This window comes from Leiobunum rupestre, chromosome 7, assembly GCF_980474605.1.
Source record: "Leiobunum rupestre chromosome 7, qqLeiRupe1.1.hap1, whole genome shotgun sequence".
Classification (NCBI taxonomy): Eukaryota; Metazoa; Arthropoda; class Arachnida; order Opiliones; family Sclerosomatidae; genus Leiobunum; species Leiobunum rupestre.
The window spans coordinates 40045541-40060743 of record NC_143390.1 but is presented as its reverse complement, the minus strand read 5'-3'; the positions used below and the strand labels follow the sequence as shown (position 1 = coordinate 40060743).

The window sequence follows — 15203 nt, the reverse complement described above, 5'->3', positions numbered from 1 at the left end:
AGCGGGTGAAGTTTACGAGTATCGTAACTAAACCCATCACGAACTATAAATCAACGAACATTAACCTATAAAACCTTTATTGTTGATACAAACCGCTTACTTTATTTACTTTTAAATAAATACGTCTAAAACTGTTTTCTCTTTAAAATTTGATAATATCCCCATTCCATTGTATTTCTTAATTTTAAATTCATTTTTAATTCACCGCGAGGGGGCATCCAAGGGCTTCCGAGGGCAATTAAACTTAATTTCATCCCATCAAGAATATCTAAAACAATGGCGCTGTTACCTTTCGCCCTCGAACTCATTGAGCTCGGCATCGACTTAATTGTTGTAAACCCCAGCACGCGCGTTGCAAAAAAGGTTTTTACGCTCGCTTGGAAGAAGGGAGGATATCTGAAGAGGATAATGAAATTCGTTTCACCCTTTCATTATGTAGAGGCTCTTTTTCTTCGCAGCCTGCTTAAGTAAATGAATTCTGGCCTCCGTCTCACTCGAAACCTGGGAAAGATGAGCTGCTTTCAAAGGCCTCTGACATTTACAAACTTCTTTAGGCGAATCTGTCGACCTCAATTGATGACAAAACAAAGCTTAAGAGAATTTTAGCGCGTCATCTTGACGTATCTTAAAACGTTATATGGTTCGGTATTTTATTTCACTTAAAGAAAATATAAAGATATATTGGGAAAATATTTCAAATTACACTTTTATAGTTCAATAAGTTTCTTATAGTTCAATAAGTTTCTTATAGTTCAATAAGTTTCTTATAGTTCAATAAGTTTCTTATAGTTCAATAAGTTTCTTATAGTTCAATAAGTTTCTTATAGTTCAATAAGTTTCTTATAGTTCAATAAGTTTCTTATAGTTCAATAAGTTTCTTATAGTTCAATAAGTTTCTTATAGTTCAATAAGTTTCTTATAGTTCAATAAGTTTCTTATAGTTCAATAAGTTTCTTATAGTTCAATAAGTTTCTTATAGTTTAATAAGTTTCTTATAGTTCAATAAGTTTCTTATAGTTCAATCAGTTTCTTATAGTTCAATAAGTTTCTTATAGTTCAATAAGTTTCTTATAGTTCAATCAGTTTCTTATAGTTCAATAAGTTTCTTATAGTTCAATAAGTTTCTTATAGTTCAATCATTTTTTTATAGTTCAATAAGTTTCTTATAGTTCAATAAGTTTCTTATAGTTCAATCAGTTTTTATAGTTCAATAAGTTTCTTATAGTTCAATAAGTTTCTTATAGTTCAATAAGTTTCTTATAGTTCGATCATTTTCTTATAGTTCAATCAGTTTATTATAGTTCAATCAGTTTATTATAGTTCAATCAGTTTGTTCAATGGCTTTATTTCTGTTCAATATAGAGAATTATATAAAATTATAGGATGTGGTGACGTTTTGCTATATGAGTTGTTCAACAGTTGATCAAAGATTTTTCAGAATATGATTAAAGATTTTTGAGAACTTGATTAAAGATTTTTCAGAGTTTGATTAAAGATTTTTCAGTACTTGATTAAAGATTTTTCAGAACTTGATTAAAGATTTTCCAGAGCTTAATTAAAATTTTTAGAATTTGCTCAAAGATTTTTCAGAATGTGATACCTAATTTTTCAAAATGTGATACATGTTTTTTCAAAATGTGATCCATGATTTTTCAGAATTGGTTCAAAGTATTTTCCGAATGTTATCAATGATTTTTCAGAATGTGATCAATGATTTTCTAGAATTTGTTCAAAGTATTTTCCGAATGTGATCAATGATTTTTCAGAACGTGATCAATGATTTTTCAGAACTTTAATAAAGATTTTTCCAAATTGTATCAATGATTAATTAATATTTAATAAAAAAGCAAAGTCCAGATGTAAAATTATTACAATCGTGATTTGATAAAATTGGATAAAATACAAATTATTATTTGATCAAAATTTGATCGACCAACACAATACGATATTACGCATTATTTTATATCTATTTAGATTAAATAATAAAACTATAATTGAAAAAATAATAATTGTTTTTACGATGAACGTTTATTGACTAATAGTTCGTTGAATTTGTTTCATCCATATTATCGAACTCGTTTAAATTTATGACTCGTCATGCTATTTGGACTCGATATTTATAAATTCCAATATAATTAAGGTCGGTATAGTTATTATACATTTATGATATACTTTATATCCTTCCGCGTTCAATTTACGCTAATGTATTTCTAATTAATTATCTGTCAAAGGAATAATTATTAAACATTGATAATGCTTTTTATACGCTACTCGATCTATTATATAAAATAGCAGCTATTAATTTAACGAGCTAATAGATTTTTAATTATTTTTAAATATACATTTTTTTACCTCGTTAGTAGGAAATTTAAAACGTATAATCCTCTAAAATCGAGGGTTTTTAACCCATTTTACATCGAAAAATTCATAATGAAAATGCTTTTATTTCTTCGGGTTATCTCACGTATTTTAATGTATTTGGTTGACATAGACCTTCGTTCTCGAAAATTATGGTTCAAACGTGCCTTACAAACAGATTAAACATCGCAGATTATATAGAATCACCGCGCAAAATAAGAAAGAATTTTAGTTTTATAATCCTCAAAATACGTGATATTTTGTAATATATACTTTAATGTAGCGTTATCTACAAAGATAAATACGGATAAAGGTTGAAAGATGGTACAGTCTACGACCAATATACTTCACGGTTCTTTTTAATTTAAATTTGAAGTTCGTGCATCGACTATATACTCTTCTCATTCCTAACGGTTTTTAAATCTCAGCGGGAGAGTAAGTTTAATATAGAATTTATTTTTTCCAAAGATTTATTTTTGGAGAAAGTTTAAACAGTATAAAGTTCGTGATTTCCAATTTTTGAAGCTTAAGTTACCACAAGCGGAAGTGTGAGACACATTTATAGCGAAACAATATTCTTTTATTCCATTTTTAAATTTCGCAATTTGAAGCGCCTTAATGCGAAATGAGAAAAAATTAAATAACAAAAACTCGAGCTTCATTCATTTCATTTTCCATTCTTTGCACTCAGCATTTTTTCTTCGTAAGAAAACAATACTGATTGTACGTACATTTATTTCTGTATATCACTGCAAACAGGAAAACAAAGGATTACAGCAGTTAGAACAGGAAGTTCTTACCCTTAAATTAAATACACATAGAAAACTTGCTTTTGTATTCTTCTAGCTTTAAAATAAAATTAAAATAATATATTTTAGAAAAATGCCATACGAACGGAGGAAAAATTGAATTTGAATTAGCGATTCGATCTTCTCAGGGGATAGCAATTAAATTGACCGCCCTAGAGCACTTTTTGGGGTTTTTAACTCTTTAGAATATGACGATTTATTTGATAGAAACAAAAAAATGAACGAATCGTGCGGAATATTAAATGTTCGCGTTAAATCGTGAAACTAAAATTAACTCTTGCGTTTTTTATTATTCATTTAGTGTGTATAGATTTCGATAAAGTATCAGGAAAAAATATAATATCTTATTCGGGATAAATATTAAACATAAAAATATTAATGGCTTTTTTGTAAAAAAGATTTTGTATTAAAATCTTACCTTATTTTATTTATAAAAGGGTTTTTAGTCAAATCACTTGTTTTAATTATTTCTTCATATTTATATAAACTATGGGAAAGTTCGATTAGATTTGAAAATATGTCCAAATCATTTCGATCGGTATTCGAGAGAGAAATATTTGTAGGAAGTAAGTTAGTTTACCTTTTCCACTCTGGATTATAGGAATTAGCCCACGGTAATTTTAATATATCTAACGGGGTAAAAAAACATTGCTTTCTCTTTACAGATAAAAATGCGTGTGTGTAACTCGTGTCTGTGGATAAACCGTAGACACCGGTACACGATAGATATGTCGCCAAAAAAGATAACAAAATATATATCGAGAAAAAAAGGGAGTAAAATGTGTCTTTTTCGTTTGAATGAATTATTTTCTGATACGTGATAGGTCGCATCGGAAATAATGAAAAAATAAATAAAATAAAACCAGGTTACTTCATTTCAGGTTCCCAGTGAAATTTCACTTTCATTTTTTTTCTCTCTATATACTGTATTCGTTGACACTTTTTGACATAAATAATGAGTCAGAATTATATAGCTTCTTCCTGCCTTTGGTGGTACTATCGACTAGCGCCTCGATCACTCGTTAAGACTATATTCTCACAATCTAGTTCAACTTGATTTAATACTGATTTTTTATAACTATTCTTTAAATTACTTTCGATAATTTTTATTTAATTCGCGATACCTGTTTTTAATTTTTCCTTAATTTTTCTAATTTCCCAATTAATTAATCATTTGCGGATGTGTTATTATTAGTTAGTTTTAATTGCGGAATTTTTTATTTCTCAAATGAGACGAGGTTTTACGAAATTCTAATTTGTTTCGAATTTTTTATCTCTTTCATTTAATTGTTTTCGGTTAATGTAGTTCGGGTTTGCGGCTGATTATAAAGTCTCATAATTTGATTTTAATTGGCAGTTCGCGTAAACCCATTGTGTTTCAGATTTGATTTCATTTCGTACGTTAAAACTTCGCCCGAATTTCGACTAATTTTCCAACGCCCTTTCGTGAAGTAACCAACCGATTTTTTTTGCCGAAAATTACGAAACAAATCAACATTTTGATTATTATTATTAAGGGCTAGATTTATTCTGAGTGAACTGCAGGATTGTAAGATAAAATGCTTTAAAACCTGGATTTGAAGTTGGGATTTGATTGAGTGTTTTGACGGTTCTCGATATTTGATATTATTTTTAACTTTTCAAAAGCGTTTCGCTGAGGAGATTTTAAGGAAGTTTTTCAGTGCTATACCGTGTTAGGGAGAAAAATAATGAAACGTTTGACCCGCGTAAGAGAACCATTAAATATACGTACTCTGTAATTTTACCTTATAATCCCCTCTTGTTGTGTATAGCTCAGTTTGAATGGCTGTTGTGTTCTCCAATATCGAATTACTATTTTTAAAGTTTTGTTATTTTTTAATGTATTAAGAATAGGTATTTTTACATTCCTTACTTTTATAAAATTATTTATAAATATATTACTAGAATTAAGGACGATAAAAGACGCTTAAAGTACTAAACATTTAATTTAACCAATCTACAAATATTTCACGTCGTATTTAAGCTTAAAACTTATTTATATTAATTATTTTATATTATATTATATTATATTATATTATATTATATTATATTATATTATATTATATTATATTATATTATATTATATTATATTATATTATATTATATTATATTATATTATATTATATTATATTATATTATATTATATTATATTATATTATATTATATTATATTATATTATATTATATTATATTATATTATATTATATTATATTATATTATATTATATTATATTATATTATATTATATTATATTATATTATATTATATTATATTATATTATATTATATTATATTATATTATATTATATTATATTATATTATATTATATTATATTATATTATATTATATTATATTATATTATATTATATTATATTATATTAATTTATTTATAATATATTAATATATATTAATTATTTTATATTATATTACATTATATTAATTTATTTATAATATATTAATATATATTAATTATTTTATATTAATTTATATTAATTATATTATATTTATTTATAATTAATTATGTTAATTGAATTATATTATAATTTAATTTATATTAAAAAATTATATAATGCTTCCTTTTTTGTAATTGATTAATGTTTAAATATTGTGATATTGTACCTTATATGAATTTCTAAATATGGTCTGTGTTAATTTCTAAATATGGTCTGTGTGAATTTCTAAACATTGTCTGTATGATTTTTTAAATATTGTCTGTATGAATTTCTAAATATTGTCTGTAGGAATTAATTTTTAAACATTGTATGAATTTCTAAACATTTTCTGTATGAATTTCTAAATATTGTCCAATTGCTGTGTATATCCTTGAAGGTCTGTTCTGTCGATGTGCACATTAAAAATGTTATTTTATTATATTATAAATATTTTACATAAATCAATTGATATTTATCTATCATATTTCAATTTATAGTATAATTTTGAATTAGAATAGTTATCATGTTATTAAATATTACAAGTGATAATTTACTTTATTAAATACCTTAAAAATATATTTTTGCTTCAAACCGCCAATTTTATCCTCAGGGACTTTTAACATATAAATTTAATACATTTTGCGGGTTTTTTTTCTACTATTTAAATACGCTAATCTGAAAGTGGTATTTTTGGTTTCAAAATATTATCAGATAAATTTTCCTACAAGTCGAAATTATTTGAAATATAGAAAAATTCTCATCACCTTTATGAAAAGGAAGCTTTCGGGGCAACGCCTCCTATGGGCACAAAAACACCAATTATAACTTTAAGCTATATAAAATTTATAAAATATTATACATGATAGGTTTTATTTTTATACCCACACTAGGAACGACACAGTGACGGTCGAGTTATTCCCGTAAAGGGAGAGAGGGCAAAAAAATGCCTTTTAGTGGGTACAACGCCCTACGCTCAAGAACGCTTATTACCGGACAATTTTCTCCACCAGTTATCAACCATATCTGCCTCTTTATCCGAACTATCCGGTAACGTTTGGGAAAACGTCTTATATCGCTCGTGGCAAGGCTGGTTGGTGATATTTTTTTTTCAAATAGCGAAATTTTATATGTATTTCGAAATATACCCAATTTCCTTCGAACAGAAATTATCCTTTCAATAAGGTAGGACAGCGTTATTAAAATATTCCAGTCGGGTAATTTATAAATAATTTGCTTATCCGTATCATCTAATGTATATTTTTAAAAAGTTACGACTTTCAAATTACGAGCGTTGAAGAACTACTGAATTACGATAATTTGGTCTCTTTTGATAAATAATCAAAGGTAAAGAAAAGAAAAAGTGTCTGAAATCGTGATGACGACAACCTCCTTCTTCGGTTCGCGGTAGCGAGGGAACTTTGCCCTTTCTACTAACATTCGCAACGGCGTTGCGGGAAATAATCGTAACTTTGGTCTTCCGCGGGGGTTCTAATTAACTAGCCGGCTTTATTCATGATGACTATTATTTGGTTTCTAGTTATTTCCTTATGACAGTTTCTATCTCTGACTAATATGTTTTAGCAAGTTGGAAAATATTGACTTATATTCAGGAAGCGATATAGTTGTAAGATAAATTAATTTTTGTTATAGTATGTTCTTCGATGAATTTTATTACAAGTATATAATATATTTTTAACATCTGGGAAGTAAATATGATACGTGTACCTTCGAAGAATCGTGCGATGGACGTGATTTTACCGCCAAACCGCGTGACGGTTCAAAATTTGTCGCCTATCGATGTAAAAACGTATAATCACACTCCGTATATTATGTAATTATTGGTAATAGCATATTTTCCCTTAAACACTTCTAATATAAATTTTAAATACTTCTGATTTTATTCGAAACATATATCATATATTTGGGGAATTTGGGGTAACTTAGCATTGGTTACCTTTAGTGATGTACGTCGGGTAAATACCCAGTGGGTAGGGTATATTTAAATAGGTATTTACCCCATGCCCGGGTTAATACCCAAAACTAGGGTTTTTATGATTGGGGCGTCAGTCAGTATCGGGTTGAGTGGTACTATCTGTTATTATTAGGTAGGGCAATTTGGGCAAACTACATTTTTATTTTAGTCTATTTTATTTCTAGCCTGGGAGTTATTCAAATATTACTGTTAGGAGTACAAACATTCTAATGTCAACAAAATGACAAAGCATATCAGGAAATGTTTAATGGCCCAAATGAAATGAATAAAATCCTTAATTGCTCACGTTACTGTTAGTGTTAAGCCTGCTAATAAAATAGTCATGATGAGGAGTCTGAGGAGACTCAGGAGAGCCAGGGGCAGAAGAGACTGAACTTTCAAGTGATCGTCCAGAAAATGAATAAATGATATTTAATAGTTATATCATATTTTATTGTTACTATGTAAAACTTGCAAAAAAAGTAAGAAACAATAATTAAAATTTAATATGAGCATAAGTTGATGTATTTGTGGGTTTTTCAATTACCGTACTCTTAATTGAATAAATAAAAAAAATAACAAAGAAATTAATGGTGTTTATAAGCACCTGGGTATTTACCCGGGTAAGTACCTAAGGTATTTAGCCTGCGTTATAAATACCCGGGTATTTTACATTACTAGGTACCTTTCGTGACTGCTTCTTAAGTTACAAGTCATGTAAGTATTCTAAAGGCCCATTCACACTATCCAACTTTAGTCAGCTGACTAAATTTTAAAATTCAAAAATTCGACTATATTGAGTGCATCGTGATTGTTATTGTTTAGAACAGAATTTTGAAATAAACGGTCAGTAAAAATAAAAACATTATTTCAAATTTATTTTTAAATAATAATCAGCTAGGCTAATAGCCAAGGCACAACCTTAGGCCTAAGTCATCGAGCGACTTTTAAAGCCTTTAATTAATAATCATAATAATCAGCTAGGCTAATACCCAAGGCACCACCGTAGGCCTAAGTCATCAAGCGACTTTTGAAGCCTTTAATTCAGGTGGCCGGGTTACAATGCGTAGGAGGGTGGTGGCAAGCCCTGCATGCCACGCGTACGAGCCAACAGCTCCCTACACTAACTATTACCGTTAACCTCAACAAGTTTTTATTCAGGTGTCCGGGTTACAATGCGTAGGAGGGTGGTGGAAAGCCTCGCAAGCCACGCGAGAACTTGCAAACTCAACTCAGAAGGAGTTAATAGACGACAAAATATTAATCAACCGTCTGTTTTATTATCTATAACATTTCTAGCAGACAGCTTCCATTTCGCTGATTACCTTAATAATTTACGAACTCCCTGTGGTGGCAAACGTATGAACTAAAGTACCCGACATAACAATACTGACAAGTCGGACAGTGTGAATGCGCAAACTGACCTGACAATTCAGCTGACTTAAAGGGAGTATAACCTTTATCGAAATTTAAGGGAAAAAGTTATCTATTCCTCCCAGGCGCCTAAGATACAAAACCATAAGAGTGTTTTTGGGATAATGAATAAGAATTTTTTACGACGAATACCTTACTGAATGCGGATCAAGTCGATATTTAATAGATAGTTAGGGAAAACTACAAGAAGAAATTATATTTCAAAATATGGCGCGTTTATGACTTAACTATTTACGTAATCATTGCGATATAGTTAATTCACTACTTACGATGCTTTTGTTTAAAAATATAACGGGGAAATCAGTAGGGTTATGACCTTAAACCCAAATATACAAGTAGATTTCTAGTATAAAGTATAGCTCGTGTGGATTTTTGAGTAAGCTTAGTGCACCCTACCAAACCCGTAGGGTTATACTCCCTTTAAGTTGGATAGTGTGAATGGACTTTAAAACGTAGATCTACGCGATCCGTCTCACCCATTATGTATATCTAATAGATTTAACGGTTCATCCAGGTGCTATACTAACTGGCTTACTTACAAAATATAAAGACACTGATGACTATCCTTTCTACCTTCTTACCAATTGGTTACGCGAATATTTAAGAGCCTAAGACCCTTTTTTGTTTTTTTCAAACTCGAAATATTCCTGTATATTATTATTATTATTGTAAATTTATATATTTTAAATTAAAAGCCATTTCCCAACGACAAAACCACTTTCGAAATTCACCCTTAAGATTATAATATATTCAAATCAGGTTTTATATAAATTTACAGTTTTCACAATAAATAATTTTTATATTTTATGGAAATAATGAAAAGGTCAAAAGCGAGTTTTAATTCTCGTGCAAAAACTACACAATCGTAATAATAACAAGATGGCCTTTAATAAGAAATTGCTACGCATTTCTGATCGAAACTAAGCTTTTCTTTACGTCAAATACTAGTTGCTAGTTTTCTGGCCAAAAAGATGTATTCTATAGAAGTGAGGAGGGGGTACAGGATTACCTTGAAATTTTATCGGTCTTATAACAGGAGCCGGTCTCAGCTCCAGAAACCTGTCTTTCAAATATACACTTAAGCCTATCGGTCTCGAATTATAAAATCCTTTTCGATTTATCGATATTTATTAATTCAATGGCGTATAAAGAGACGCTCTTTTTCTAATGGAGGTTTATTAGGAGAAATTAAAATGTAAAAGAAATTGAAAGCGACGTTAGAGGTCCCGTTGGAAACGGGGCACCCCCCGTGAGAAATTTTGGGCGCGCGTCGAGGTGCACTCGACCGTAACCCTGGGAATCGAGTATCCTTTGTTCCGATAGTATCGCCAATTAAGCCATTAGCATTTCTCTCGGCTACAAGAAGAAATGGTGATACATATAGGACGAATATTCTTCTTCCGAAATGCTTTTATAATTGAGAGGAGACGATATTGTTTTCATCTTCGGTAATTATACTAGTTCGCTTTTATAATGACGAAAAGAAAAGTGGCTACACGTAAAACGCGTTGCCTTTGAAAATTATTGTTTTTTCTTTCATTTGAAAAAAAAAACGGGGGAATGAAGAGAGATCTAATTTCAAACTAATTGAAGGTCGCTGTTTAATCATTTTTTCGGCTGGGATTTCGAAACGGTTTATTCATCGATTTAATTTTTTTCACTTTGGATTAAACAAAGGAAATTCTACTAATTTGTTTTTTCAGCCATAAATCTAATGAATTTATAGCAAATTTAGTATTTGTATACAACGTAATTAAGTATGCCTCAAAACTTTGTCTTTTTTTAAAATAGTTTTCTAATTATTGAACTTTTATATATGGAAATATGTACGATTTAAAAGGCTCGATTTACTAAAAATTCTTGTCAGACATAAAAATATAATTGTTAATATTTACCATGTCAGATGAAAAACCTAATTGGTAATATTTACCATGTCAGATAAAAAACCTAATTGTTAATATTGACCATGTCAGATAAAAAACCTAATTGGTAATATTGACCATGTCAGATAAAAAACCTAATTGGTAATATTTACCATTTCAGATAAAAAATCTAATTTGCCATATTTATCTTAACTGCGCATTTCCCTAAAATCTAATCAGCGTCATACAATACATCTAATTTCAAACTATAATATTAGAAATATTTGTTTTTACACAATTTACCAATCTCAAAATTCAATTATATATTTTTTGGTACATAATGTAGCGGTATTTTCTCGGGTACAATAACTTTTAAAATCGGTCAGCTGGTCCATATGTTGGATAAAGTTATGTTGCAATTTTCCAACAAATTACACTATAATATTTTGAAATGTACCATAAATTCTAATTTTTTTTTATTATTATTAACAGAGAGACACGCATGGATTTTTCAAAAATATTATTTAATCTGACGAAGACCCACGGGTCGAAAGCTCAGTTGTTTTTGGTAAAATTGTGGGCTCTTTACACCCCAATTATTGATTAAATAATATTTTTGAAAAATCCATGCGTGTCTCTCTGTTAATAATAAAAAATAAATAAAAATTTTAGTTAAACAATTTCCATGGATAGATTAAAATCTTTTAATATTTATAAATTCTAAAATGTAATTTTTTCTAACATAATCTTAAATTTGATGTATATTTTTAACTACTAATCGTCCAAAATAGTAAAATCAGCTGACAAAAGTCGTATAGTATGAACTTAGCTCTCATACACAATTCTATAAAATAAGTTATCAACGTCAAATCAATGTTAATTTAGCTTAAAAAATTCTCAACATCAAATGGGAATGTAGGAATAATATCTAAAATAAAGGTATGAAAATCTGTAAACGAAAAACCGACTTAGTTTCTAGTTCATTCCTGTAAAATCATCTGACACTTTTGAAATAAGAAAATATGTTATCGTTGAACTTCTTCCGTATAGAAAATTAGCAACTCTCGTAAAACTGAAAGGGGAAAGAGAACCGAAGGCGAGAAATAACTGGGACAGAAGATTCAAAACGAGTCTCTTCGACTTACCAGACGAGATGAGCAGAAACAAGAGAGCCGTCCAAGAACACGACGACCAAGAAAGCGGTATCCTTAACGTTGATGCCATTGCGCCGCTTGCGAAAAAACTTTAAGAAAAAGGAGAAATTAACGCGAACGGTTAAAAAAATCGCGACTTTGCTATAAAATGAACGAGGCGGATTAACGGATTAACAATTAAAAAAATGCAGTTCGCGAGAAGAATAGATTGTAAGCCGAAACTGGGCAAAGGGTCGTCAAGATATCATTTTGGAAGATTGCCGTCCTTAGCCCGTCCGGAGGCTGGAACAATTCATCCCGAAATGATCATCCGAGTCGAGATGGAACCGATTGGGCCAAAATCCAGAGTCCGGATGTTGTCCGATTGGCGGCGGTAGACAATGATGACACACGCGCCTAATCTGGTCCGCACCGCGACCACTGACTGAAAGTTTTCCACAAATATTTTCGACAAACGCTTTTCGACTCGTTTTTGCGGGGGAATTTCGGATTTTTTTCAACAACTTCTGCCTATCGAGCCAAAACGACAGGTTGCGGGCTGAATCTTTTGGAAACAGGTCTTTGGTGGCGCGGAGAAAAGTACCGACGCGCCTGGCGCCCCCGATTATTCGTCGGCTTAATGAAAATGTGGGACAAACTGCGCCATACCTTCGTAATATCGCCCTACTTTTTACCCCCGTAGCCTCCTTTTCCCCCTACCATTTACAGCCGTTTCGCTTCGACTGACGAATCGGATTCGATCGCTCGGTATTTTCCTTCTATTTATAGTAGGATTGATACTATGGAAATGCCTTTCTCTTTCGACGTTTGTATTTGCCGGGTGATTTTTCGCGTCTGTCTAATGTTTCGTCTTTGAGCGGCCGACTGCGACGGTGAGGCCCCCTACCGGGTTTTGAAGGAGTCATATTCTAGTTAACGGGTTTCGCGTTCTTTGTGGGAGGGGAGGATGGTGCTTTTCATTTGACGTCGAAGGATGGAGATTTCATGTCTTCATCATTAGCAAGTTCTGGCGACTGAACCATACGGGCGAGATAATTACTCGTAACCCGACTTTGATCATGATTCATGAGTATTCCATCAATACTTCCATCCGGGATTAAGTTACCACCGTTTCTAATTTCTCTTAAGCCACTGATTAAATTGTCAACATCTCAAGCAACAATTCACTTGGTATTTTTTTCGCGTTAACTTAAAGGATAGTACGATTTTGTACGTTGGTTTTAAATAATATGGTACTAACGTAAGTGCTCTTTTAAAAAAATATTATCAAATTATTTGAAGTCGATTAAGGGTTAGTTATTTCTCACGTTTGACTAGGCTGAGTTGCAATTTTAGGATTTTAATGATAAATAGAAGATTTTATTTTCTTCAAAGTGTACGTTATAAAATTATATAAATTAATAAAAATATATATTAATATAAAAATAATGTAAATATAAATATAAAAAATATAATATACAATATAAAATTAATGTTAATATAAAAAATATAATATACAATATAAAATTAATGTTAATATAAAAAATATAATATACAATATAAAATTAATGTTAATATAAAAAATATAATATACAATATAAAATTAATGTTAATATAAAAAATATAATATACAATATAAAATTAATGTTAATATAAAAAATATAATATACAATATAAAATTAATATTAATATAAAAAATATAATATACAATATAAAGTTAATATTAATATCAAAAATATAATATACAATATAAAATTAATATTAATATAAAAAATATAATATACAATATAAAATTAATATTAATATAAAAAATATAATATACAATATAAAATTAATATTAATATAAAAAATATAATATACAATATAAAGTTAATATTAATATCAAAAATATAATATACAATATAAAATTAATATTAATATAAAAAATATAATATACAATATAAAATTAATATTAATATAAAAAATATAATATACAATATAAAATTAATATTAATATAAAAAATATTGTAAATATAAAAATATAATATACAACATAAAATTAATAATAATATAAAAAATATAATATACGATATAAAATTAATAATATTATAAAAAATATAATACACAATATAAAATTAATAATAATATAAAAAATATAATATACGATATAAAATTAATAATAATATAAAAAATATAATAAACAATATAAAATTAATAATAATATAAAAAATATTGTAAATATAAATATAAACAATATAATATACAATATGAAATTAATAATAATCTAAATATAAATAATATAATATACAATATGAAATTAATAATAATCTAAATATAAATAATATAATATACAATATAAAATTAATAATAATATAAATATTTAAATAAATTGTAATTTATGTATTTGAATATATCGTTGGTTATTTTTTCCTTAAATTAATATTTCTTATTAAAATGTAATAAGAATATTTTGGAAATGATATTCTATTGGTCATAACACGAAGGTTTACTAATTTTATAAAAAACAAACTTAGTGATTTAAAAAAAGATTGTTGTTTAAATAAACAATCTTTTTTCATTTTATTTAAAAAACCGTAAACAAGTCACACCTGATACTTATGTCCTCCAAAAAACAACCAAAATATATATTTTTGCATCCGCGAAAAGAATACCAATTTGTTTTAAATTAAATTATTACCGCGAATTAAAAAAAACTAGTGTTCGAGACAGATATCTAACTAATAATGACCTCCAATTCAGAATTTAAAACCACCGTATAAAGGGAAAAGTGTCCCAAATAATTCAAAGAAATGTAACAAGACGAGAGTGTATTGGGACCTCCCACTTAATTGGCGATGATCTCATTGACGATGTTATTTGGGCCATGTCTCCCGGACCATCCTACCTTCCATATTCCAATTTCCGTCAATTGATACGCGCGATCGGAAAATTAGAAGGAAAACTTTCTTTTTAAGGCCGGGTTTTATTTTTGGGGAAATTTTAAAAATATAAGCGCTAAATTTTCTTATCCTACGTCTCTTTTTTTTTGGGGGGTTTCGATTTTAACGGTGGTAATGATTTTTCCCTTTACTCAAAAATTAATGGTACGATTATAATTTATACTAGAACTTGAAAATTACCACCATGTAAAAATATAATAATTTGACCCTGAAGCGATTTTTCAATGTAAAAACAAAGACATTTTT

At 28.7% G+C, this 15203-nt stretch overlaps 1 protein-coding gene across 1 annotated transcript in view; it reads right to left on the bottom strand.

Annotated features, from left to right (window-relative positions):
* Cda5 (Chitin deacetylase-like 5) overlaps nt 1-12109 on the bottom strand; it is a 61292-nt gene extending 49183 nt beyond the window's left edge. Inside the window, exon 1 of the mRNA XM_090153656.1 lies at nt 12031-12109. Within this exon, the coding sequence (XP_090009782.1) occupies nt 12031-12109 (79 nt within the window). The remainder of the gene's footprint in view (nt 1-12030) is intronic.
* Nucleotides 12110-15203: the final 3094 nt, after the last annotated feature.